This window comes from Rhipicephalus microplus, chromosome 10, assembly GCF_043290135.1.
Source record: "Rhipicephalus microplus isolate Deutch F79 chromosome 10, USDA_Rmic, whole genome shotgun sequence".
Lineage (NCBI taxonomy): Eukaryota > Metazoa > Arthropoda > Arachnida > Ixodida > Ixodidae > Rhipicephalus > Rhipicephalus microplus.
Genome location: NC_134709.1, coordinates 7,576,393 through 7,600,747, shown reverse-complemented (window position 1 = coordinate 7,600,747; position 24,355 = coordinate 7,576,393). Strand labels below are relative to the sequence as shown.

The window sequence follows — 24,355 nt, the reverse complement described above, 5'->3', positions numbered from 1 at the left end:
AGGCAGATATTTCGGGCTGTTATAGCGGTCTATGACCTGAATCAAGCACAACCTTTAACATCGCGGATGCCCGAAGGTGTCTGGCGGGGCTTTTTATGTCGTCCGAGATGGGGCAGAGCGGCTACAGGTCTCGGAAGCCGTGATATATACCACATAATGTCACGTAAAGCACTACAATGACAGCCATGTACCATAGGCGTGCGTACGATTTTTCATTAAAGGGGGTCAAGTTTTACCACGTTTGACCCCCCCCCCCCCTATCCCCGTTTGTTTATTCCAAAATAAAAAGAGTTACACAATAAAAGAAAAATGAAAGTGAAATGATAACGGGCTTCTAAGAAAAGTCAGCTGCCATTTATCCTCTACATTACGGGTCAAATGTCATACACAGGGTGAACAGTTATTTGAAACCAACATCAAGGGCGCTTGTTCGCCTTTATTGTCAAAACGTATGCATTCAAAACGACGTGAAAGGTCTGGCGGAGATATTGTTTGGCGCCCCCTAATAGATAATTTCGGAATAGCACCCCCTTGGTACAAGAATTGGCGTCCCCCTTTTGAATAAATGTGGTGGGTGGATGGGGGGCGGGGGGTCGTCTATGACCCCGTCATGCGCCCGACTATGGTCATAGAAAAGGTTACTTTATCCAGCGCAAAAAAAAAAAACGTTCGCAAAACACCGCATGAAGGTTCACTTAAATCTACTGAATCGCGGCGCATCGTCGTTTGACAGCGTGGCTAAATATCTGCGTTGCACTGGCAATACATGTTCCATCATTCTAGATTCGGCCACGCTCTGTACATTTGCCGTACTTTGGTTAGTACATGAGTACGCGCGCTCGGAAGCATTTTGATTAGCATGGGAGTACGCACGACATGCGGCCCCACACACCATTCGTTTGGAACCGCAGGGTGTGTTTTGTGTTTTGCGCTCTAAAATCAAGTACTAAACAATGTTCACGGTACTCTTGTATAGCGTACCTCGTGGAGACGTATAGTAGTAATAATGTTACTAGTAGCTTGGCAGGCGTTGTGTATAACCTGTAATCGTGCCGCACGCCTGGGGCGGCGCGATTCCTTTGTCTTCTCGCACCGGTGATTGGAGTTTCTATGCAGATGCTATCGTATGTCAGGGTGCTGTTTCTTCTCTTTTGTAGATGGCGCTGCCGCCGTGTTTGTACCGGCATGCGGCTGTACTGAAAAAAAAAATATAATTGTGTACCTGTAGATTTCACAATCAGTGCCGAATAAAGGACACTTTTTAGAATTTTCATGCGCTCTGTGGTTTGTTTTATTCAGCGTAGTAACGGTGATGGTGTTATATTTATATATTATAGAAGGGTATCTCGGTATGCCAGTTTGTAATGCACTGGTCAAAAGTTGCCAGGCCACTGTCCCATGGATTCCTATGTCAGCGTGGCCTAGAAACATTAAGTTTATCCCCCCCCCCCTCCTGTACATGTTATAGGGGGACCAAAACAGCGCGAAAACGGAACAGAGGGTGAAAGAATCGAACCCAATATTCTATTTCAAACAACGTAATATTCTATATTGAAATATATGAATTTTCCCTTTGTCCTGTCAGAATGTTAACACTCCGATAAGCCTCCGGCTTCTTGGCCAATCCCCCGTAGTGGGTAGGCGTCAATGCTGACAAGCAAGCAACATCGACTCGCATGGCTCGAATCTTGCTGCACGGTCTGGCGGTCTGTCTTCTCATTTTGCCGGCGACGTGCGTTGTTCGGCGTTCGCCATCTCAGCGTCTCGCGTTGGTCAACCTCGAAGACCACGCGTCGTCAACTTCGCGCCGTCTCGAAGGCGTCGCCGAGTCGCCTCCGTGTGCGCACCGCGGACGGCGGGACAAGTTCTGCGCCGACGACCGCCTGCAACTCGATGACGCCGTCAACTCGGGCTGCCACCACGAAGTCACGGAGCTCCTCCCGCCGCCTCTCTTCAACTGTACCGCCGCGGTCTGTACAAAGGTATTTAGACAGCAGTAGAATTGATTGATTGATTCATTCATTCATTCAGCAATTGATTGATTGATTGATTGATTGAACAGCGGCCATGAATAGAGTCCTAATTTATAGGCACTAAAAAGATATTTGAAGGTATTTCGACAACAGTATAAATGATTGATTGATTGATTGATTGATTGATTGATTGATTGATTGATTCGTTTATTCATTCACCAATGTATTGATTTTTTGAGCAACAGCCATGAATAGAGTCCTGATTTATAGGCACTAAAAAGTGTATTCTAGGTGCCATAAATAGGCAGTCAAAGCAACGTTTTCGTCATGAAACATCGCAAATGTAGACAATATTTTTTCACCTGACTGCAAATAACTTCAAACCAATACGTGCGCGACGGGTATCTATGATGGTAAAACAACGACTAAAAATTTATTTATGATGACCTAAAGCGCCAGCTGTCCAATACAGTCATGCTCATACGACAGTGTCTCCGTCTATTTTACGGTGGTGGTTCTTGCTGGGAAGATCATCGGTCCTGCAGACCCATTCACAGTGAGGCATCAGTATATAGAGGGGGCTGCGCTCGCTTATGTCTCAAACTACAAGAGCAGGGAATGCTGCTTGAGCGTGGAGGTGAGAGCTGTGGTTTTGACCGCATTTTCGCAATTATCAATGGAACCTGTGGACAAGTTATGTATTATGAGAGAGTTGGAGCTCTCGCTGGAGCTGTATTTTTTTTTTTGTAGGTACGCAAGGTAGGACATAATTGACAAAATTAGGCACGGGGTCGGTCTCCTGCAGCACTCTAAAAACAAACAAACAAAAAAGAGCCTTTTTTTTAGAGTTCTTGCTTGCCACGTGCATTACTCCTTTTAAAGAGACGCGTCAACTCTCTTCAGGGGTCTTAATACCCTCATGTGAGAGTCGTCGGACCCAGTCAGGCTAAAAGATGAGCAGGCGGGCCTGCAAGGTATTACAATATGCGTGTTGTCTAGGTGGTAGTTTGCTATCGCGATGGTCTCAGCTGTTGACGAACATCGCGGTAGCCCAAGACGAACTGTCATAGCCCGAACGCTCTCGAATGTGCGCATACTGGTTGTGCAGGTATTGGTCAGCACAAGCAAGCTGTATCTCTAATAATGCCTTAAATGAAAAAAAAAGCGTCCTGCATGTACAGCATTCGTGGTATGTACTGGTGTCCCCGAGGTTTTGCTCCGAAATATTTGATCCAACTAACAGTCCGTCAGGAGCTTAAAAGGCGGTCTCGAAGTCTAAGCCCATTTTTGAGCAGGCTAATTTTGGAGTGGCACTGGAAAAATTGTCGTTTTAGTTATATAATTTTTATGTGCCCCTTACCTAGTCCTTATTATATATGTTTAGCCGTGAAACCCTGTTCTATTACTAATGGTCTTATCAGTTCGTAAACCAATTTTTTTAATTTGATTTGTTTGATTTGTCTCTTCTGTTTGGGCTTGTTATGACCTGCAGTACTGTGCAGTAAATAAATAAACGAAGGGGAGGGTGCTGCTCAGTATTGTTCTCTCACCATAATGTAACACCACGTCATACACTACTTTTGTAAGGTTGCCTCTGTAAAGTGCGCTGTTTTGGTGAAGGTTTTGTCACTGTGAAACCTCGATCGTGGTGTCTCTATTGGTGTGCTCCGATCGTCAATTATAAACATATCTCAAGTTTAACTTCGACATCAAGAGGCAAACTCATTGGTGTCACGCGGCTGGCCTTCTTGAACGGCGCAGGGACAGTGGCAGCACTGCGACGCAGAGTTCATTGACGACGGCATCAGGCTGACCAGGGACGAGTGGTGCCTGAACGGACCCAAGAGGCTGGTGGCCGAAGGATTCCTCTCTCCGCGAGACTGCAGCCAGATTACTAGGAACTTCGTAGGTTCTGTGTTTCTTTTAAAAAAGAAAGGAGGGAGCATGACGTCATGCAGCCTGCCTTGGCAATCTCTCTGGCGCGTTGCTTTTATTTCTTCAGATTGCGAGAGTGGCGCCCCCTGTAACGCGCCGCGACCTTGCTTCGACGGGGAGAAGAGGAAGGGGCGCAAATCAAAATAATCCTGTACTTTTCTGAAGGTATAGAGAGCGGCTTTAGTCAAATGCGCGATTGCCAAGGGAATCGTTAAAGTCGCTCGTGCTACTCACACCCTCGGCTTTCTCGGTAGCGGAGCTGCAGGAATGTAGCCGGAATTTATTATTATTATTGAGAGCGGGGGGGGGGGGGGAGTGCAATCATACTTTGCGTATGTCCGTGCGTGCGTTCGTAAGTGCACTTTTATATACACGCACGCAAAATTGAAAAATTTCGGAAAAGTTTTGCAGCCCCCCCCCCCTCCTTCCCTGGCTACGCGCATTCGGAGCTGTATTAAGCGCGAGATCTAGGACTAACCGACCAAGACCTGCACAAGAACTACATTAGTGCTACATTGATAGCAAAATTAGCGCTGTACTAGAGCAGAATTTTTTTTTCGTCACCATGTCACCGCTTTCAAGGATGCGTCTAACACCAATAAACAGGTGCACGCATGCTCACAAAATTGCCGTGCGCAAAACATGAACCGCTCTCCGCGTCAAGTGCATGCGACTTGATGCACGGTCGCCTCAGGTCCGAAGGTTTCGATTACACATATTTCATGCCGCTTTCCGCGTTAGTCGTTCGTAATTAGCCACTCTGACCTGCAAGCTTTTCGGTGCGTTGAAGAAAGCAGGTACCCTTTAAGCTTGGTTGTTGGTCCCTTTAACTGACATACTGCTTACAGGAATAAAACCTCAGAAAAGTGACCTATTCGATAAGGATTCATAGTAAAAATCTGAAAAAAAAAAGGTTGATCCCTTCGTTATATGAATCTGTGTAGTAGAAAAGTAGACGTTTCTTCACAGGAGTATAGTTGACTGTTTATTATGCATTGATGTAAGCGTGCTTGCAGAGTGTTTATTGGATTTGAACGCCTATAGCTCCTGTTGACGTAGATTCACCCACGTTGATGCTAATTGGGTGACCCATCTTTATCCCGACGACTAATAATAATAATAATAATAATAATTGTTTTTATTTTCACAAGTACATAGTTGATGGAAGGGGTGAGAATATACTATGTTCTCAACCCCCTATATACGTAAGGCAGTGGCAGCAAATATACTCAACTATAACAAAATTAAAAATTGTACAGCTTTCAAATACACTGCAGACTGCATAATTGTAACTTAACCTTTGTGGTAGTGGAAGTAGCTTTGATGGAGGTCAGTGCACGTCAAAGAACACCAAATGGTCGAAATTTTTGGAGCCCTCCGCTACGGCGTCCCTCGCAATCATATTGTAGTTTTGTGACGTAAAACTACACATACCTTATTTACACGATTGGAAGTCGACTCGAATGTAGGTCGATCTCCGAGAATGGCACTGCATAAAAAAATAGAGGGGCACGAGCACGTTTTGTTATAAAAAAATAATAATAACACAACGTAAGGCCACCGATGTGCGAAGGTGGCTTTACGGCAGTACTTAAAAACTATGCAAAAAAGCCAGGTTTGCGTAAACACGGGGACGTCATTTTAAGAAAGACTTCACAACCGAAACTCGTTTTCGATTCTAGGTCGATTACCCAATTTCAAAGCAAGACAAAATTGGTTTACCTACAATCGCGTAAGTACGGTACTACTTGAGGAAGAAGTTAACAAACATCCTGACTCAGCATATGCTGAATCCCGCGCAGTATCACTGGTACTCAATATGAAGTCATTTCATTTTGAGAGAAAAACTACAATGTGCGTGTTCTGCGCCTTTGCCCATGCCTGTACCACACAGCGCTTCAGAGTCAGAGTTCGTGGCTCAGCCATGAACGCGGGAAGGCGGCGCTCTCCGTTGGTGTGTTCTCTGTGGACCGCGGCTGCGCGATGGTGGCGCTCGGCTGCTGACCCGAATAGACCCGAATGACGTTGCTTCCATGCCGGCCGCTGCGTTCTATGACGGCGAAATGCTACAGGCGCGCGGTGCATGTCAAAGAACACCAGGTGGCTAACATTTCCGGAGTCCTCCGGTATGGCGTCCCTGATATTGCAGTTTTGGGACATAAGACACTAGATATTGTTGGCTCGCTGAACCGAAAGCTGGCACTATCGATGCACCTCGTCCCGATGCTCGTTAGTGTCATGAGTCATGACGCAGTACTTTACCGACACGTGACAGCGACATCCCACCCCCCCCAATCGTCGCCAACAAACTTTCACTGTGAAAAGAGAGAAAGTGTGAGAGACGAGGTGCATTTGTGAAGGCTCATGCAGAGTGATTTGGTGCAGTGTTCGACATCTATCGCCGTGGATCGAGAGGCCATCGGTTCAACTCTCAAGTATCAGGTCACTCATATCAACGAAACGTTTGCTTTTCTTCGTATTTCTTTGTCATCTGTATTTTTATGATGTATTTTCGTCATGTAAATATGCCAGCGAACTCCTGGTGGACCTCAGTCTAAAACACATGAATGTTCAAAAACATTTTTTCTTTAATTAGTTCTTTCAGATTTCCACTACTCATTTAATGGACTGTCTTTGCTGAGAGTTTACCAATATAAATACCTTGGCGTGCTTTTCACTCCTAACCTGTCCTGGTCTCACCATATTGATTACATTACTTCTAAAGCGCTAAAAATCTTTGTTACCTCCGGCGTACACTATCTGCGGCCCCTAGCGATACAAAACTAACTGTGTACAAGACCCTTATCCGCCCCGTGCTTGAATACGCGTCACTTGTATGGAACCCCTACAACCAGTGCGAAATAAAACAAATAGAATCGGTACAGAAAAAGGCCATTAGATTCATCTTCAGGCGTTATGACTCTGCTTTTTCACCTACGTCAGCATTACCATCTTTGAACCTATCTCTACTTTCATCGCGAAGGAACATTGAGTCTCTCAAGTTATTACATTCTATAATTTATTCGACGTGCAAACTTTCAAAAGATCGCTACTTAACATGTTCCAGACCTTCTTCAACACGCCAATACCATCCTTTGAATATGACACCATTCTACGCCCGTACTAACACGTTTAAATTTAGCTTCTTTCCACGAACTGTTGAACTTTGGAATAACTTATCCGATGACATACGTTCTTTGCCCTTAAATGAGTTCTTGTTATCCATAAATACCCTTTGACAGTTTGTCTTTTTCCGTTTCACTGTTTACTGTGTTTACTGTGTTCTCTTCCTTGCCACCATGTCTTCATTATGCCACCATGTGATGCCATGTATTGCCACTTTGTATTTTGCTTTCCTTCGCAAAGTATTACACCATGTTTTGTACCGGCCTGTTACCCACTCTTGCCATAGCCCTTACGGGTTGCAGTATGTAAAAATAAATAAATAAATTATAGGGCGTGCAAATACGGGCATTAGATAAGTAAACAAGGTATTTGTTGCAAAAGCCCGGGCGGCGGGATTGGTACACATCTCAAATAAGGAAATAATGGCGCAAAAATGGGACGAAGAAAAGAAAACACAAGGACGGGCGCTGACCTCTTTCTTTGAATATTTTTGGTCAATTGTCTCTTTCGTACGTGTTTGCATGCCTTAATTTATTTAATAAAGAGTGAACAGTGGCGTGTATTGTTAAATGGCAGGATGAAAACCATTTTCTAAATAAATAATCTCGTGCTAAAAAACAAAAAAACTTGCAGGTGACAGCGTTGCAAAGCAGTCACCTGCGAAAGAAAGCGTTGTCTTTGTCTCGAGGCGTCCAAGTTTGGAGTGCTGATGCGGAATGGCTCACTGAGGTAAGCCTAACAATTGGCTTTCATTATTTTCTTAAAGTGGCCCTGCAACACTTTTATGGGCATGGTCAGAAAATGCTGCCGATCGGTAGTAGAGGCTCCCGAGAACACGCGAGCCAAACATTATAGCGCAGCACGTGGCTTGGAAGTCGCAACAAAATTTTAAGGTCAGCTAAAAAATGATTTATCTTCATTCGACAAATGACGGAAGAAGCTCAAAAATGACTCGGTAAAAGACCTTCAATCACCCATTGGTTGATTTGAACATGGCGCGCTCGGTCGTTAAAGGGACCGCTGAGGAGAGCCGTGACTTGTCCACGCGTGTGATCGCACTGAGAAAGTCGTGTATTCGAAGAGAACAAAAAAAAAAGTCCTCAAGGTCACCAGGCGCGCATGACGTATTTTCTTTCTTTGCCCATGCCATCCCTCACTGCTTAGCTTCCAGCGCTTTCGTCGGTACGAGAGAAGAGAGAATGTGATTGCAGCGTGTGGCAAATCTCTGTAACTCCACTCGTACTGGACGGACTCTTGAAATTTTTGCGGCGTTGAGTTCGTGAGGCAAAAGCTCTTTTAGTGAAGTCATTCCATGGTTACTTGAATATGTGTTTCAGGGCCCCTTTAATGACAGGCGTGAATGTTTTGTGCAATGTTCTGCTTACCCCGTGCTATGCGCTACGTATTGAGCCAGTGGGTTTAAATACAATGAAAAATGAGCACACGGGCATTCACTTACTGAATCGTCATAACGCCCTAACGATATCACAAGGCTTGGCGAATGGGGCGTCATGATGACGTCTTATGGTGTCTTCATCACGTTATGATAGCCACAAGTGGCTGTTACATTCATGCACTTTCACCTTTTTAATTGACGATCACGTAATTGTAGTACTTATATTGCATAAAAGCAGCTATTTCCGTCATTCGCAACTTCGTACACGATGTGGTCACTTCTCAATACCCCTGTTTCTTAATTGAATCGATATGGGCTCTAAACAACCACTGTGGTTAAGCCGAGCTTGATAACATTGAACGATACATATGATGGCCGGGACCAGATAGCATGTCCGAATTATGCGATTTTCTGTAAACGATGGTCGAGTCACAAAGCCCCCCTCCCCCCCCCCCCTAAAAAAATTTCTCCCTGCAGCTCTTCGTGCACTTTAGTTTGGTCTATCCTAATCTATTTTATATCTTCTTGCAGGCATTGCACATTTCGCCCAGCACTCTAGATGTCGCCAACCTTGTCCTGGCGTCGTCGAGCAAAATTCGCCGCTACGCAGAGGCCTACTTCGCGTTACGGTCTCCTCTTAGTTTCCACACGACTCGACTAGAGTGTCACGGGGCTTCTTCTCGAAGTGAGTGTTCAGTGACTGCTTGTTAAAGAACCACCTCGTCTCTCTCTCTTACTCAGCGCGGGAAGTGTACATTTACACGTCGGACTATATTAAACTGAAACACAGGTCTGACTATGCTACAACACACAGGCCATATAATCAATTGTTTAATATATCTGCTTGTTGTTAAAAATGATTTCATGGCTAAGGCGTTGTGCTTGTATTGCCTAATTGTAAGCGTTCACTGCATTGTTGTATATTGGTGACCAGTGATTTCTGGTGTTTCCTCTTCATTTTGCTTATTGACTTAGGTTCTTATATTTTTGTTTTATTGTGAGAGGTTTCGTTCGTATGCGTGCGAATACCGCAAATTCTGGCTCGGGTTGCCCTCCGGATATTGCCTGTGGTCTCTGTCTTCTCTTCACGGGACAATAAAAAAATGAATTTCGCTAAATTTTTAAATAGTATACGAGCTCTTTTAGTTTTTTTACCTTTTATTTTATGTTGTCACTGGCTGTACATCGATAACTGCGCAGCGGTAATGAGCAAGTGTAATATTTTCTGAAGTAGAACCGAAAGGCGGGCGAGTTGGAACTTATCCCTGGTGGGCAGCGCACAAAAAGAAAACACACAAAAGAAGTAAACAGGACAAGCGCGTGTCCTGTTTCTTTCTTTTGTGTGTTTTCTTTTTGTGCGCTGTCCACTATAACTAATCTCTTCCTGAGCACCAAGAAAGCCTTTTTTTATCATTCTTACGCAGAGCCATCTGCTGACAGAGACGAGCGCAAATCAAGTGAAACGGTCCACTGTGACCGTCACATGGACGGCGCTTGCCTTCAGCGGAATGCACCTGCAAAATGGCAGAACTATAGGTGTGTGGGCATTTTCTTTAGATTAGCGTATCATGTAAGCTTCTTTCTTGGCACTTACTTTTTTACTGCAGGCAAATATCATTATGGATTACTCAGGTGATCATAAGACTTCCGTTTTTCGCTATGTTGAACCGTGAGGACAGTGATATGCAGCTTATGGGCGCATATTACATCTGTAATGTATGTAATGTAAGGTTTTCAGACCCTTACGTGCAGCTTCCGCACCTATGCCACTAGTTTAGTATTGCTGCATAACTTTCATGAGATTTCCCCACTGAGTTAAGTCACTGTCGAGTCTGCTCAATTGGCAAGCTGGCTGTCCTGTCAGTTTGTTCATCGTCAACTTTTACTGCAGTAGAATCTTCTGCTCAGTGCGGCTCTCTGATAAAGGGAACAGTCGGGGGGGGGGGGGAGAGAAGTTGTCCGCGTGCATATGGTCAGACCTCTTTCGTCACTGTTCAAAAAGCCATACGGCTACCCAGGTTTCGGATGATATTTGCGGTCGAAGGCCCCCCTCATGTTACATTACAAGAGCTGTTTACCGTACTTCTCATATGTTTACTCCCGAAACTTCAAGGACCAAATGCAGGCCATCGGTGAGAAACCCGTCATCACTTCATCCTCATTGCTTCGTCCATTGTTAAACATGCTGTTCTTTGTAATCAACCAACGGGGCGGGTGCTGAGATAAAACTATGCCCTCACCCCACCCGCCGACGGTGAACCCATATATGCACGCCTATTGCGAGAGGCGAAAGCCTAATTAACCATGCAACGTTGGTCACTATTACTCATTGCAGTGCCACACTCTTCCTGAGCGAGGGTTCGCAAGGCGGCCACTTCGTCTTCACCAGTCGCTTGAGCTCCGAAATACGAGTAAGAATTCGTCGTTGTTTTGGGTCGCAACAACGTATACGTCATGTGGCACGAAACGCTCCGCGCTTTTTACTATTTTACCACACTTACGCGCGTAATGAAAGCTTTCATTGCTAAATATCACCGGCTTAGGTCGTAGTTAAAGAGACAGCTAATGTCGGCTGGTGTTGGCTGAGTGATGAGTATACAGTGGGGTTGGTCTTTCGGTCTGCTCATGGCTTAAATGTCGGCTAATGCATGCCTTCTAACGTTTGCTATAGTGTTTGCTTGCTTTTGACAGAAAGCTTCTTGGGCGCCGCCGTTATCTTCTTTGAACTTTGCTAAATAGACATGACTCTTAAAAGTGCACTGCTGAGGCTATGACGTCAGTCATTGTGCTCACGTTCCACCGTCCAGAAAGGCGGTGTTTCTTCTCAGCTGTCACAAGGTCTATTGACAGACGTTACCTAACTCTGAGAGATGATCGCTAACGAGGGTGCGTGTTGGTTGGTGTACGTTATTGCTGTTGTAATAGAAATATTTTTCCGTCATTCTCTTGAGAGTGAAATAAATTATATTCTCGCATTGCACATGCAATCTCAGTTGCTTTGTCTGTATGCTTTTGTTATCTCGTTATCTGTCCTATTTCCCCATTTTGGTTATCACTTTCGAGCGCTGAAGTTAACTTGCTCACGATAGTTGTTGGTCGTGAGGAAGTATTGCAGAACAGCCTTCGTCCAGACCTTCCCGTCGTGCAGGCCGTCGTCCCTGCCAAGTGCGGGCGGGCCGTGATCGCAGCCAGCGACCAGCCCCACGGCTACCGGCCACTCCCGAACGCAAAGGGCTGCCGTCTCGTGCTCGGCTTCACGCACGCCGCGCTCCAAAGGGACAGGAGCAGGGAGGCCCTCCAGACTGCCGTGTACGAGACGCGACGACGACTCCGAGATCGCCGCCAACCTGGCAGTCGCTCGAGCCATTCCACAAGCACCGTATTCTTCGTTGGACGGCTCAACAAGCACGCGCCCGTGTCGTACCGGTGTCGCGTTATGATAGTCTTGGGCGGCATCGTGCCAATCCTGGCGTGCTACGTCTGTTTCTTCTCCGTCCAATACCACAACCACCTCTATCCTCACAGGAAGTTGGACTTCGCTCGGTTTTTCAACAAATTCGTGAATTGAATTCTTGAATAAAGCGTTGCTAAAGAAAAGGTGTCGTCAATAATACGATAAGTGTGCAGTCACAGCATACTGCAGGTTATAACATTTGGGGCCGAAACATGGGGGATAAGAAAGCAACTGGGAATAATGTTGAGGACCACGTACACACGTAGCAAAATGATAAGAGAAACATCAAGTCATCGAAGGACGACAGTATTAGTAAGAGAACGACAAGGAGTGGCGTGTACCAAATGAACTCGCCACGTAATGCGTAGAATAGACCAAGAAGAGCTGCAGAGTGGTTGCCAAGGGATGGGGAAAGCAGCCGGGGAAGACCGAGAGTTGGATGGAGTGCCGAAATTGGGAAGTTCGCAGGGATAAAATGGAATTGACTTGCACGGGATATGGTAAACTGGAGATCGTTGGGAGGGGCCTTTGTCCTGCAGTGGACTAAAACACGGTGACTATGATGATAAAAGAAAACATGGCTCACGGCGCGAAAAGGGGCAGAGGAATGTGAAGAAGGTTTGTTACATCTGCAGTGCCACAGACGAAAAGGTGAGTGACAGGAACACCGTTAATATTGATCAATTAAAGTAGAAACAGTCGCGTGTGTTACCATCACTAGCGTGCTTATTTGGGCTGGTTTTTGTTTGTTCAAGTAAGCGAGAAACAGTGCGAACCACAGGACAAATAACAGAGACGGATCAACGCTAACAGCCCAGCGTTATAGTCAGCGCTAGGTTGGGGGGATGGGGTAGACACTCGTCACAAAGGAATGAAGGGAATATTATTATTATTATTATTATTATTATTATTATTATTATTATTATTATTATGACGATGACCTAAGTGCATGGCTCACACCCGCTCTGGGGGACTGGAAATATTGAGGGCTCGATTTTTTTTTACACATTACTGGTTCATAGCTGGTTTTCAGTAGTAAGTCCACTTGTGTCAAAGGTTACGCGAAAAAAGGGAAAAAAGAGAAAGAAAAAGCAAGCTCTCAAAATTTATTTCCTTCATCCATTCATGCCTAGGATCTCGTTCCGGCATACTTTAAGCCTTGTGGTAGTATACGAGGCCTAATACTGGTTTAAAGATTCACGTGCTGCGTGACACTGCCTGGCAAAAAGAAAGAGAAACATTCACCGTCGTGGATACCAGTGGCGCTTACAGGTTTTCATGCACATAAATACCCGATAAGTGGACCCGGGGACCGACCGCCGCCTCAGCCCAATTGATAAGAACATCGGGTTCGTAATCCGAAGGTTGCAGGTTCGGTGGCAAGTTGTCTTTTCGTCCACTTTTCTTTCTTCACATGTGTGTCGGAATTACTACAATGCACGTAGGAGAGTACAGTTCAAGCCCTATATACTTTTCTTGACTTTATTGTTTGCTGGTTTTCAGTGCGGTATCAAAGTAACCAGCTCTCGTGATTTCCTTTCATTTCTCTCTTTCAATTTCACGTTTTTCACGATATAAAGCTTGCTCACCTAAGCAATAAAGCCAAGGGGGCACGCGGGCGACTAGTGGTTGCAAAAAAGAAGAAAAGGCAGCCCGTAGTGTTTTGCACAATCATATTGTCACGGGGTCGTGACGTGGACGAAGGGAGCAGGCTGCAGGTGGAATGTTAAACTGTTTATTCGGGCCGAGCTTGTGGCCACGTAAAAGGAAAGTTAGATTAGAGCGAGACACTGGCACTGGTATAGCGGTGAGCAGAGCGTCGGCCGTCGATCAACTGACAAGCGGCGAAGCGTGACGGAATTTATACACTCGCCTTCGAACATTCTAGCGTTATAGCTAGTGGCAACGTAGGTTCCAGAATAATCTGGAATGCTCACGACGTGGGCGTAATCTCAACAAAATGATTTACGACAGGCCTGAAGCTTCTGGAACACTGTAGGCGCAGTTTGCGCTGAGAATCGCGTACAACGTAACGGGGTGATAAGAAAACTTGAGGAAGGAACGTGGCGTTATATGTCGAAACTCAACGACGCAGCCGAACGTAGAGCACAGTGACGCTTAAAATGCGTGGGCTGGAAATTAAACACTAAATTTCAGAATCTGGCTTCGTGTGATTACGTAAAACAAAACAAAAAAAACATTTGGCTTGCTCTGTGATAGTTTATCTCCTTTTTTTTGGGGGGGGGGGGGGGGGTTGCTTGATGATCTGCGATTTTGTTTGTTTTTTACACAAAAGCTCATTGGCCGAAAGCCAACGAAAAGTTTGACGTCATCGTAAATTTTGTTGCCAACAATGTAACCACGTATCCACTACGAGTCAATCCGTAGACAATCCATGCTGTGCATTTTGTAAACAAAAAATGGCGTTTAAAAGAGAGGGCACGGATACAGCGCTGTTGCAAGACTTGCAGGTGAGCGTTCTTTAATTGGTCACACTGTTTTTTAATGGTGATATGTACAGATGTATTTTCTCACTGATCATTTTGTTATCGTTATACACGAGCACGTTGGTACGAAGCTGCGCCCACACAGCGAAACTAGCCGCATGTGCATCAGCTTTCAAACTCGTCATCACCACTTCCTTGCTCTTGTTTTCATTGTGCAGAAACGTCGAGTTAGTGAAATTCTTGTGAGCCACATACCGGAAGACGAAGCACTTCTACTCAAGAATGGAAAGTAAGGGCTGGCGAAAGTTTCCACAGCGCGTTGGTGAGCTGTGCTGTGGAAGCTGCTATGTCTGTTGACCCTGATAACCTTCTTTCTATTTCAGGTACGCGTGCACGCTGTGTCCACACCGACCTGTCCTCGACACCATTGAAATGCTTGCCATGCACAGAAAAGGAAAACGACACTTGATAAGTAAGGCATTTTTCTGAATCTATGGTGCTCTTCGATGCCGGGCGAAAGACCCAGCGTCGGGCTGATTCTCGATCCTCAATCCTAACCTTTTCGATACATCATATTACAGATTAATAAATTTCGCGTATAACGCCTAAGTTGGCGCCTAACCATACAAGTGCTTCTAAAACTACTTGTCTTGAAGCCGTAGATAACAAAAACGAAATGAAGTTAGAAAGATGCAGTGGAAAGAAGGAAAGAAATTATCAGGCCGCAGTTACTTTTTTTTAACCTACCAAATCCCTACCAAATGGTCTTGTTGGTTTCTCGTAATTGTAAAAGAAAACGGTAATAGCTTGTGATTATGTGAACACAAACCCTTAGTCTCATCAACGTCTGTTAATCTAGCTAAAAAAAAGGACAGCTTCATCTGCATGTGCTGTTGGCATGCGACATGCACACATAAAATTGAGCCGACAGCTATCGACAGTATTTAAATGAACTGTCTAATGTGGGTGGACAGATTGTATTGGTTACTCTGAGGATCCTGAATTAGTGGAAGTCTTATTGAGAATCGTCAATGATATTACAGAGGCCATGGCAGAATGGTGGTTGCTAGCAGTGGGTGGTGTTTATAGCAGCCTACTTGTAGGGCTAATTTTCCAATGAAATATTTCTTACAGTCCATTTTTCAAACATGTACAGGCACCAATAGACTCTATATTTCACTGAAAACTACAAATTGGTGGGTGATGGTGTCATGACTGCTTTACAATATAAACATTATTTCATACCTTGGGTGCAAAGAATGGACGCCCAATGCTAATGTGTGGTGTTAAAGGGCAGCTCACAACTGAAGGAAGCACATTTGCTGTTTCTTCATGGTCTAGGAATAAAATGCATCATTTTGTTGATCTCCACTAGAGTGCTTGTTTAGAGGGGTTCATACATATTCAAGGAACTAGGAAGCAGCACGAAACACAGGTCAATCAAAGGTATGAACAGCGCTTGGTCCTTCTCGGTCATTGACCTGTGTTTCGTGCTGTCTCCGGTTTCCTTTAACTTAGTTGGTATTCTGCAATTCATAGGAAACCTATTCACCCACCATCTTCAGAAAAGCCCTTAAAAAGGCACTAAACGAAAAACTGATCTCTGGCGTATTAGTAAATAGCAGTTTCATAATACCGAATGCACAAACTTACTGCAAGGAAGCGTTTGTCGAGCAAAAAATTTCACCCGAAGAAACTATGAGCAGCGACGCAGCCTTGAAGTTCTCACACCAGCTTACCATGACTTCCTATATTTTGATGGCATCCCCAAAGGGGCCTACGTAATTACTTTTCGGTATATTTTTTTATTTATTGTTCCAAGGACCACAAAGTCTTACCATAGTCAATTCAACGAATCAATGTGACCAAAATATGCAAAAATACTTTGTAATCCATGACATTACACTGATATTCATGTATTGAACTTATGGTGTGAAATTCCAGCACAACACTTCTAACTTTCATTCCATCCTCTACCTGCTAACCTCGTGTCACAGAATTAATGACTATAGAGTTTTCAAAAGAATCATTTATTCATCTAAACTGCTTTTATATTTCACTAGAGTGTCCCTTTGAGAAACCAAGACTCTGATAATGTAATGATGCTATTCTATTCATTCTTTCACTTTTTCTCACAATTCTATTCATTTTCTCACAGTTAAGATCAGAGTTAACATCGAAGTTAACTCCGAGCAAGCGACGATGAGTGGCTGTTTAGAAAGGAAAATGATCAGAAGTTGTCATAATGATCGAGCCTCAGTCCACGAGAAAATTACCAAGAGCCAATTTCACTTTTGTGATCAAGAGCCAATTTTACCTTCTTCATTTTTGTTGGGAGTGAGGAATGTTATTGTGTTGAAAAACTATGTGGACTAAGTATATTTAGACATAAGGAACAAAAATTTAGGCGTACATCTGTGTGTTACCAATGACAGTACCTTCACTGTTCTTTTCAGATTTGACACGGCACTTATCACATACAAAATGGAAGGAGCGTGAACTGGAAAAAAGGCTACAGGAAGCAAATGCAGCCGCTGGAACAGTAATTACAAGCTTTGATCGATCCAAGGTAAGTAGTGCTACGATAACAGAAATGGCGCTAAGCTTCATAAAATAATGACTTAAGGTCCCCAATTACTTCGGTCCTTTGATGGTTCATTATTAATGAACAGATCTAGACAAATTGACCTGCTGTTGGATGTATGCTTTTAGCATTTGTAGCATAATTGATTGCCTCTGACTTCTAACTGATTAGCAGTTGACAACTTGCATGCATTTTCATATTGTGCACAATGTTTGACCACTTAGTACTATTTTTACTGAACAAGACCTTTATGTTTTTTTCCATAATTTACTCTCAGCTTTTAGGCTCTGCACCAGTAAAAGCCACAAGGAAAGCACCGCGTCTCAAGCTTATGAAGTCAGCACCTTATAGCAGCTGTTGTAAAAAGAAAGGAGGTGACCAGGAGGGCACAGGTGCCAGTGGTGAGTGCACATTTTTTGTAGCTATAACATATCCTACAAGCTATGGTGCAAGGGTGGATTTGACATCTAGGCGATGTAGCCAGATTCTGATCACATATAGAAGTGCTTGCATACAAAATTTTTGCGTACATGTTATTTAGATTCAGATGCCGCCATTCCCCAATGCGTAAAAAGGAAAAAGGGCTATGTGTGCAAGAGAAAGCAGATGTGCACATTGGGCCATCATCAGCTTTCACATCGTTCACTCAGCAAAAGGTTAGGTGGTACTGGGGTCAAGGCTTAGAGGTCCCACCTAAAGTCCCTAGATTTTCTCTTTTACCTAAGTACCGACAACTGCCTCCTCTCCCGGTCCTCTCTCACAGGCAGCCAGTGTCTGCCGCCATTTTCCTCTTGTGAAATTTACAAAGCCACGTATGTCTAAGTACGTTAGCCATGCATCTTTCAGCAGACGCGGCGCACCTTTCTCCTCCAGTCAGTGCCCCGTCGTTAGAGAGGGTGGGACACGTTTCACCAGCTGCAGGCAAAGCATTAGAAAAACCATGGCTGTGAGTTTTGTCGATGGTGCTTCAGTGGTTGTCCATACTTAAGAATGAAGAGGGAAAGTCCCAGCTGTAAAGCTCCACTCTAATTCATATTGACGTCATAGATTTTTATGGTCTGTTCTCTGGTTTCACTCTGTGCTTGACTGCTGTTCCAATGGTCTCAGGATCGAATCCTTGTTGTATAGAGTGAGGCGAGATTTCAGAGGCTCGTGTGCTTCAATTTAAGTGAACATTAAGGAACACTACAGGTGGTCAAAATTTCCGAAACCCTACACTGTGACGCCTCTCCTAATCATGCCGTGGTTTTGGCATATGAAACCAGATTAGCTGTATTGTTACAAGTCATGAAAGATTTATTGAGAATGCTTTCATCTTCGGCACCGCTGTACATCTCGCTCTGACAAAGATCGCTGGGTGGGTTGGGTGTTTTTTCATTGTGTGTATGGCTTTAGCCAGGTGGCATAGGTAGCTTGATGTCTCGCAGAATGTCACATTATATTTGCAGGTTTATCTATAAGTTCACTGTTTTTAATAGTAGGCTACATTGTATTGTAAAAAAGCCAAGGACTTTAAACTGTATTTTTAAGTAACTTTGATTTTGGAATAACTATAGAAAAATGCAGGAAAAAATTCATCATGTGGGGTCCCATTCACTTACCTAGGCTACTCTTTCATGTGACATTCACAAGCGTAATTGACATTTCATCTCTTTTAGTCAGCCTGTTGGCACAAATTATAGAATGTGGAATTTCAAAAGACTGCTGTAACAATTCATGTATTCATTTGGGAGTAACTGCACAGTAATGTCATGAGAGTGAAACTACCAGAAAAATTAGAATAGTGTGGAGCACATTAGGCAAGCATTCTCAGATCATGATTTGTGGTCTATCACTATCCCGCAAGAGGAAGGTACGTAACATATGCATCTTACTGGTACTTACCTAAGGGTGAACTTGGACGCTTACAAAGATGGTTCAACTTAAATTGAGGATGGTGCAGCGAGCGGTGGAGAAGAAAGTGACAGGTGTAACCTTAAACTAGACAGGAAGAGATCAGAGTTGGTCAGGGAATGAACGGGGGTTAAAAATAACATAGTGGAAATCAAGAAGAAGAGGTGGACATGGGCTGGGCACGTAGGCAGGATAACCGATGGTCATTAAGGGCAACTGACTGAATTCCCAGAGAATGCAAAGGCACGAAGGGGAGAGAGAAAATTAGGCGAGCTGATGATAATAAAAAGTTTGCAGGTATAACGTGGCAGCAGAAAGCACAGGACCGGGTTGATTGGTGGAACATCAGACGTAGGGTACCCTATGTAGGGCAAAACATTTGCCCTGCAGCGGGCGTAGTTAGGATGGTGACCGTGATGACTGTAACAATGCATGGTGATTTAACATTTCATTTTCTTCATCATAATCATCATATTTTATGTCCAGTGCAGAACGAAGACCTCTTCCAATTATTTTCAGCCCACCCTGCCCTGCATGAGCTGATTTTCTTTTACGCCTGCAAATTTGTTTTGTTGCTCTACCGAACCCTTTGCCATTCTTGGCCAAGCTCTACATCTCTTACTTTGAGCTTCCTTTTATGTTACAGGGAAAGCTGTTATGAGATCAGAACGAGGGTTGTGTGTGGCATATTTGCCTGCCGCCGCCGGTGTTCGTAACCACGGTCGAGCAAATTAAGAAAAAAAGCTTAGTAAGTAAACAACGCCATAGACAGAATGGGATTCGAACCTTGCGTGCCTACCCAGTATTCTGCCACTGAGCCACACCAGTGCTTGAAACTTCATTGTAAACTGGCTTTAGGCAGGCTTGATATCAGGAAAGGAATTGCATAAATATGAGTAATAAAGCATTTTAGAGCTGCAAAGGAACAGCTAGGCATCACACAATGTAAATTGCATAATGAGTGTGTCATTGAATACTTCAACCCCTTATGAAAGCTTCAAGCATAATATTCATCGTCATCAGTCAGAGCACCAGAAAATTGCACGAAATTTTTTGCAAGTGTGTATTGAATACCATGCCACAGTTTTCCGAAGAATGTCGAAGGATGGAACAAAAGCGTTTGTAAAGGCTATGAAAGGCCGCTCTTCCAGCTTTTTTTGTGACTGTGCTGTGCATTCTGAGCAGGGCTGGCAGTTTTTCTCTTAGAAATTTGTTGTGACAATTTGGCACATCCAAGCTGAAATTAAAGTTCTACATGGATGAATTTCTGTGATATTGGTGTACTAAACACTGATAAAAGCACCTGTTACAAACAGCAATTAATTTTGCACGTTGTATTTTCACCCTTAGGAATCAATGAGGCAAAGACACCAGCTGTTTTGCAAAATGCAGAGAACCCTTTAGTCAAGGCATACATCAAGAAAACCCAGCGAAAAAACAGCTTCACTGCTGTCGTTGAACAAAGCAAGCGCAGCAGTACGACACCGTCTTCCAGAAGTCTGTGGCTCAGTGACAGTAGTCAAAGGTGCGACGATGGTGAAAGCACAGCGCGACCAAAGAAGACTGTATCTAAGGATGTCAAAAAAGATCTTACTCAAGAAGAGGCCAAGGAGAAGGCGAAAGCGCAGTACTTTCTCAACTTGCGAATGTGAGTACAACCTTGTATCTTACTGCACTGAATTAGTTGCTGTGTCATTTTGCTGCATAGCACTCGTTAACTTCCCAGCCATGCCATCTGTAGTAGACTAAGGTTTCACAGCAGAGTTGCTGGTGATTATAGCATCCAAAGGTGTAGAGCATCCGAGTAGGAAAAAAAGCAAAAAACACATTCCTCGCAAACACAGCACCAGTAACACTATGACCATTTTAATGTTGAAGTGCAATTTATCACCATGTTTGGTAGCATATGCATCAGTAAACCATTCATATCTCAATATCAGCTAAATAAATATGACATCTGAGAGTGACATGAAGAGGTGCATCAGACCTGTGACTTTTTTTGCACATGTCTTGTTACGCTCCAGTTATGGCGCATATTTATGGTTGATCCTTTGATTAAACTATAAGTTAGCATTTCTATATGTGTGGTACATGTCTCTTGGTTTGTCCCATTTTATGTACTATGCCTCGGATGCTATGGCGTCTGTATTTTGATGCCAGTAAACTGCAAAAAATGCCAGTTTGCATCGATTTTGCATGTTTATTTGAAAATTGTGAATGTTCAAAATTAAACCTGAATTCTCTACAGTGCTACCCATTAAAACCCATTTTGCTATTTTGAAATGATAAACCACAAATTTCAATTAGGTAAGCATAGCTGCCACTACATAGCAATGAGCAACAGCATTTGATGGTTTCTCGAGTACTCAAAATAACAGCGGCCGCAATACAATTTGTAAGCAAACAAAATTTCTCTTGATTGCACCTTTTGTGAAGTAAGCCAGCTGAGTGATCCACATGCAACATCGTCACCATATTGAACAGAGCATAAATTTCCATTCGGAAGTCACGGTGGGGCAAGACAGACAAAGGAACAGGACATGACGAACACTACATTCTTTTGTGCTGCAGTGAGGTCTGCATGTGTAAGCCAACTTTCACAAGAGGAAGTATTACTGATAGGCAAAAACTCCTCTTGTTCATAAGTAATCCCGCACTAGAACACTTGTGCCATCTGTCTTACTAGTGCTAGGTTACTACATTGGCCTCCAGTGCAGCATGTGCAATCAAAGGCCGGCAGGCTTCAGGAGATGCAAAATTGTTGTGGTGAAAGCATCTTTTCATGTAATTTAAGCAGCTCCGAAAGGGAAACTCAAAGAGAAGTTGGAGTTCTGCTTCTAACCCTGTGCAACTCCATGTATTGAGCAGCCTGCATTTTAAGTATTTGGCATGAACTTTCCCCTTCATGAAAATGGAAGTTCTATCTTCAGTTCACTTCTGTAAACAGAACACTAAGTTTACTGTGTCTGGAACATATCATTACTCAAGTCTTCATGTTTTGATACATACATAATGATTCTTGAAAAGACAAGTATGCTTGCCATCTACAAATTCATGTCTGTGTAAATGTGCCTGTAGAGAGGGGGTCAGAACTTCCCAGACCACTATCCCATGTATTCCTATGGCAGCGTGACCTGGGATATTTTGACCCCCCTTCCTTCTGTACATGTGCATTCGTCAGCAAGCTTTACACGAGAATGCTCCTCAGTGCGTCCTGAAACAGTTTAATGCCAGTGCCACGTAGCTATGGGTTCTGTTGATGAGATATTATTCATGCATGGTGACATACTACTATGCAAGCATACTGAGTTATTACCTCGGCAAAAGTGCCCAGCATTCCGTGGCTGGCATCAGTCAAATTTGTCCAGATCACGTGTCAAAGCATTCATGTCAAGATTGCCGACTACTTTCCAAATTCGCCAATAGCTTATAAGCTAGCACCACTTATGCCTGTGCAAACGTGTACAATGTAAATGGCTATAGGTAATGTGGCACTAGGTAACGTGGCTTAAGGTAAAAGTGGCACTAGTTGACCCCATTCAAGCCAAATCTTGCTCACATGCATACATAATTAAATTAGCCAAGAAAATGTCTTGAGGGGGGGGGGGGTGCAGTTGCAGTCCTAGCTCCAGCTGGTAGTGCAGCACATGCATAATGTAGACATGAGGTTGTATCCTTTTAGTGCCAACCAAGCGTTATAGGTGGGTACTCAGTCTTCATCTGTGCCGCCGCTGCAGTGGTCTAGTGGTTAAGATTCTCGGCTGCTGACCCGCAGGTCGCAGGATTGAATCTGGGCTGTGGCGGCTGTATTTTCGATGGAGGCGAAAATGCTGTAGGTCTGGGTGCTCAGATTTGAATCCATGTTAAAGAACTCCAGGTGGTGGAAATTTCCGGAGCTCTTCACTACGGCATATCTCGTAATCATATGGTGGTTTTGGGACGTTAAACCCAATATATCGTAGATCGTATCAGTCCTCATCTGTGTGGAAATTGCTACTTCTTTTATAGTTTAATTGCACCATGGATAAATACTGTTAGGGAGCCCGAGGTGCTCAAACTTGGTTCGAAGTTTCTCACTACAGCGTGTCTCATATGTAGACTGTGTTTTTAGTCATTACTAGAAAAATTGCCATTTGAATAAATGCTGTAAAATAAGAAGCAATTTGATTTTTCACTTTTGAGACAGTGTACAGTAGCATCTGTGATATTTAAGCAAATTTATAAAAGGCAACATCTGTTGCTGCTACTGAATGTGATAGGCTTTTCACAAAAACTGATGGAATCTGTTACTCACTGACATTACTTTGTTCAGCATGTAGATTTGGCCGACAGTGCTTTAGTTTACTTCAGCCTTGTGCACAAGCATGTAGCAAAGTGACATACTCTACTTCAGAGCCTTTGTTCATGGCCTGAAATAATATGCTCTTGAAGAAATGGCTGATGGTAAACAACTCCATTGGTGTTTTTTTTCAAGCTATTGTAGAACCTTTCAGACTATCATAATGGCATTAAAGATGTCTTGCAAACTACTCGTTCATGAGCACATTATCACCATTTTCTCTGTCATTGCTTGTACTGTGCACATATATATATATAGACGGACTATTTTAGCAAGGTAAGAAAAGCAGTCTTTTGTAAACACAAAAGTATTTTCACTGTGCTTTAAACACTGTCACCATGTCCCAGCTTTGTGTAATTTTTGCTCAAGAAGACTAAGTTCCTCATGAAGTCAAATCTTTGTGGCTGATTATTGCTATCGAAATAGTTCTCAGCTGCCTGATAGTAGTAGAGCTAACAAATGCAGCTGTAATAAGAGTATATGCAGTACAGGTTATGTGGTTATAATTGCAGCAGAGGAATGCGAGCAACTGGCTTCAAAGGCAGAATCTTATGAAACAGCTATTTTATGAGCGCAATAGAAAATGAGTGGGAAACTCGCATATCAACACGAATAAGTGCTTTACCGCTGATATTCTTGATGGATGAGGTGTGTAAGCGTGTAGCAGATGGCCCGTAGATTCAGGAATGTCCTAGGGGCCTGGGCTTTTCCCCCAACCCAAAACATACATGAGGGGGGTGTTTTATTGAAAATGAATTAGGAAGATACGTGTTTTTTTTTTTTAAATAGTCAAGGCCAGCAAGTGCCTCCCCCCCCTCCCTCTAAAAAAAAGATAATTCTGGCTACAGGCCTGAGTAGCAGTGATAAAGGGCAGCCGTATCTTGAGCTGATGATACATGTTTTTGTTCACAGGTCTGGCTGGAAGCTGGACAGAGATGGCAAATGGGTCAAAGACGAGAATGTCGAGTTTGACAGTGACGAAGAGGAACCGCCGCCTTTTGTCGATGAAAGTGGGGATTCCGTATCATGATATCTGCTGAAGTTTGAGTGTGTTCATATCTGAAAGAGCGATTAGGCGCAGTTCTAAGTGGGGCAGTGGAAACTCACTCAACTTGTCCCATTAAAGGGTCCCCAAAGAGAAACAATGAGTTTTCATATTGATGAACTGTACTTTGAGAACAATGTCAGAAATATCACTGCCATAAGTT

The 24,355-nt window shown here is 43.7% G+C and overlaps 2 protein-coding genes across 2 annotated transcripts in view; both read left to right on the top strand.

Moving 5' to 3' along the window:
• The window catches only part of LOC119180892 (uncharacterized), a 20,893-nt gene extending 8,866 nt beyond the window's left edge, over positions 1-12,027 (top strand). The window contains exons 3-8 of the mRNA XM_075874978.1: positions 1-3,878; positions 7,668-7,763; positions 8,962-9,115; positions 9,855-9,966; positions 10,766-10,841; positions 11,579-12,027. The exon at positions 1-3,878 is cut by the window's left edge and continues 2,420 nt beyond it. Coding sequence (XP_075731093.1) covers positions 9,914-9,966; positions 10,766-10,841; positions 11,579-11,998 — 549 coding nt within the window. The 5' untranslated portion in view covers positions 1-3,878; positions 7,668-7,763; positions 8,962-9,115; positions 9,855-9,913 and the 3' untranslated portion in view covers positions 11,999-12,027. The remainder of the gene's footprint in view (positions 3,879-7,667; positions 7,764-8,961; positions 9,116-9,854; positions 9,967-10,765; positions 10,842-11,578) is intronic.
• A 2,209-nt stretch (positions 12,028-14,236) lies between these two features.
• On the top strand, positions 14,237-24,355 carry LOC119181901 (sodium channel modifier 1). Its single transcript, XM_075874955.1, has 7 exons — positions 14,237-14,355; positions 14,550-14,620; positions 14,715-14,803; positions 16,788-16,900; positions 17,193-17,316; positions 20,159-20,456; positions 24,060-24,355. Exons 1-7 carry the CDS (start codon positions 14,305-14,307, stop codon positions 24,175-24,177), a joined length of 864 nt encoding a protein of 287 aa, XP_075731070.1. The 5' UTR covers positions 14,237-14,304; the 3' UTR covers positions 24,178-24,355.

Excerpts from the sequence above, each read along its gene's own strand:
- LOC119181901 (XM_075874955.1), top strand. The coding sequence starts at position 14,305 with ATGGCGTTTAAAAGAGAGGGCACGGATACAGCGCTGTTGCAAGACTTG. Across the intron at positions 14,621-14,714 it reads CTTCTACTCAAGAATGGAAA|GTACGCGTGCACGCTGTGTC; the intron begins GTAAGGGCTGGC and ends TTTCTATTTCAG. Across the intron at positions 17,317-20,158 it reads GGAGGGCACAGGTGCCAGTG|GAATCAATGAGGCAAAGACA; the intron begins GTGAGTGCACAT and ends TTTCACCCTTAG.